At 31.0% G+C, this 1,465-nt stretch overlaps 1 protein-coding gene across 1 annotated transcript; it reads left to right on the forward strand.

Annotated features, from left to right (window-relative positions):
* Positions 1-43: 43 nt before the first annotated feature.
* LOC109592780 (uncharacterized) lies at positions 44-762 on the forward strand. Its single transcript, XM_020008146.1, has 5 exons — positions 44-102; positions 154-322; positions 368-445; positions 489-671; positions 724-762. Exons 1-5 carry the CDS (start codon positions 52-54, stop codon positions 726-728), a joined length of 486 nt encoding a protein of 161 aa, XP_019863705.1. The 5' UTR covers positions 44-51; the 3' UTR covers positions 729-762.
* Positions 763-1,465: the final 703 nt, after the last annotated feature.

A 1,465-nucleotide genomic window follows, 5' to 3' on the forward strand; every position in this document is an offset into this window, starting at 1 on the left:
TATAGTATAATTTGTGTGATATTTATTTATTAATCCTTAGCTCCTACTACTATGATCAACATTGAATTTGCTCACAGTATGCGTCTAGTAGTTTCATTTCAGGTAAATTTAATGTTATAGTTAGCATTCTGGATATTGTCTTACTGATTTTAGGATAAAAATATTGGTCAACCACCAGTTAATTATTGTAACATTACTGTAAATGATAATAGCACAGCCTGCCAAATAAATGAAAATTACACATTTCCTATAATACATGGAGCTAATAATACTTACAATGTTACAGTTTGTAATGTTGTTGGATCAATAAATAAGACTGGCAGTAAGTCAATAAATAAAAAATATATCAATGAATCACTTTTAATAGATGTACGAGTTCCTATAGTGCCCACTACAGTATTTTTGTCTGTGACTGTAACACAAACAGTAGCATCTGGTTTTTCTGGTAAATTTTTTTTATATAAATATTAAGTTTATTACCATCCAAGCTGTTGGTGATCCTGCTATATTTTCTATTCCATTTATTGTTCTTGGACTATTAATTATATTGTTTATTGGTTGGCTTGTGCTAAGGATATGTTGGAAGAAACAATGGTGCTGTCCCAGGATTTGGAAGAAAGGCTTTTGGTTACTTTTCTTTTGCTGTGATTGTTGTACTTATGATGCTAAAGGTAAAATAACTAAATAATTTATAGTAGCTTTTATATAATTCATTGTTCACAGTGTGAAAAACCCAAATGTTGGAGGAGAGAAGGGAAATGACACTTCAACTCTTTAACTATAAGTCATTTAGAACAAGACTTTGCTGATTTTGCTGTGTGTAGTTAATTGTAATTATGAAAATGAAGTTCTAAAAATATTTTTAAATATTCTATGAAGAGAAGTTCGATTAGTTAGTTAATAATATGTCCATAAGCAGTGTTAGTGTGTGTATTAATATCTTGTTGTTGTTGTTGTTTATTAATTATTGGTAAATCATATATTGCTGCTCCTCCTTGTTTATTCCCTTTATTCTTCATTATACAGTATACAATGATACTAGTAATTATTGATGTAATGAGTCCAGTTAATAGACCAGTGATAGGTACTGCAATAGCAACTGAATGTGTGTGTATAATAGATACATTAGATATACATATCGTCAAGAGTAGATTACTAACCACTGATGATGGATCCTACATTTGATGGTTGTGGTAGTATTGTTGTAGCATGGCCTAATGTAAATAAATCAATACTACTGCCTCCAGTATCAATAACCTACTGCTGTTCATGAAACTGCTACACATTGAGCTCACTGCACTAAAAGTGGAATAGGTATTAGCTTCAGTTGCTGTATCTGATTTTGTTGCTGTCAAAATTAATTGTAAAACTGATTTGGTACTCATGCAGTATAAAGTCTAATTAAATGCGATATACACTGACTCACCTGTGGTGGTACTGACTGTTGTTGCTATCAATGCAGTTG

Source organism: Amphimedon queenslandica, unplaced genomic scaffold, assembly GCF_000090795.2.
Source record: "Amphimedon queenslandica unplaced genomic scaffold, v1.1 AMPQUscaffold_3953_Cont24059, whole genome shotgun sequence".
NCBI lineage: Eukaryota > Metazoa > Porifera > Demospongiae > Haplosclerida > Niphatidae > Amphimedon > Amphimedon queenslandica.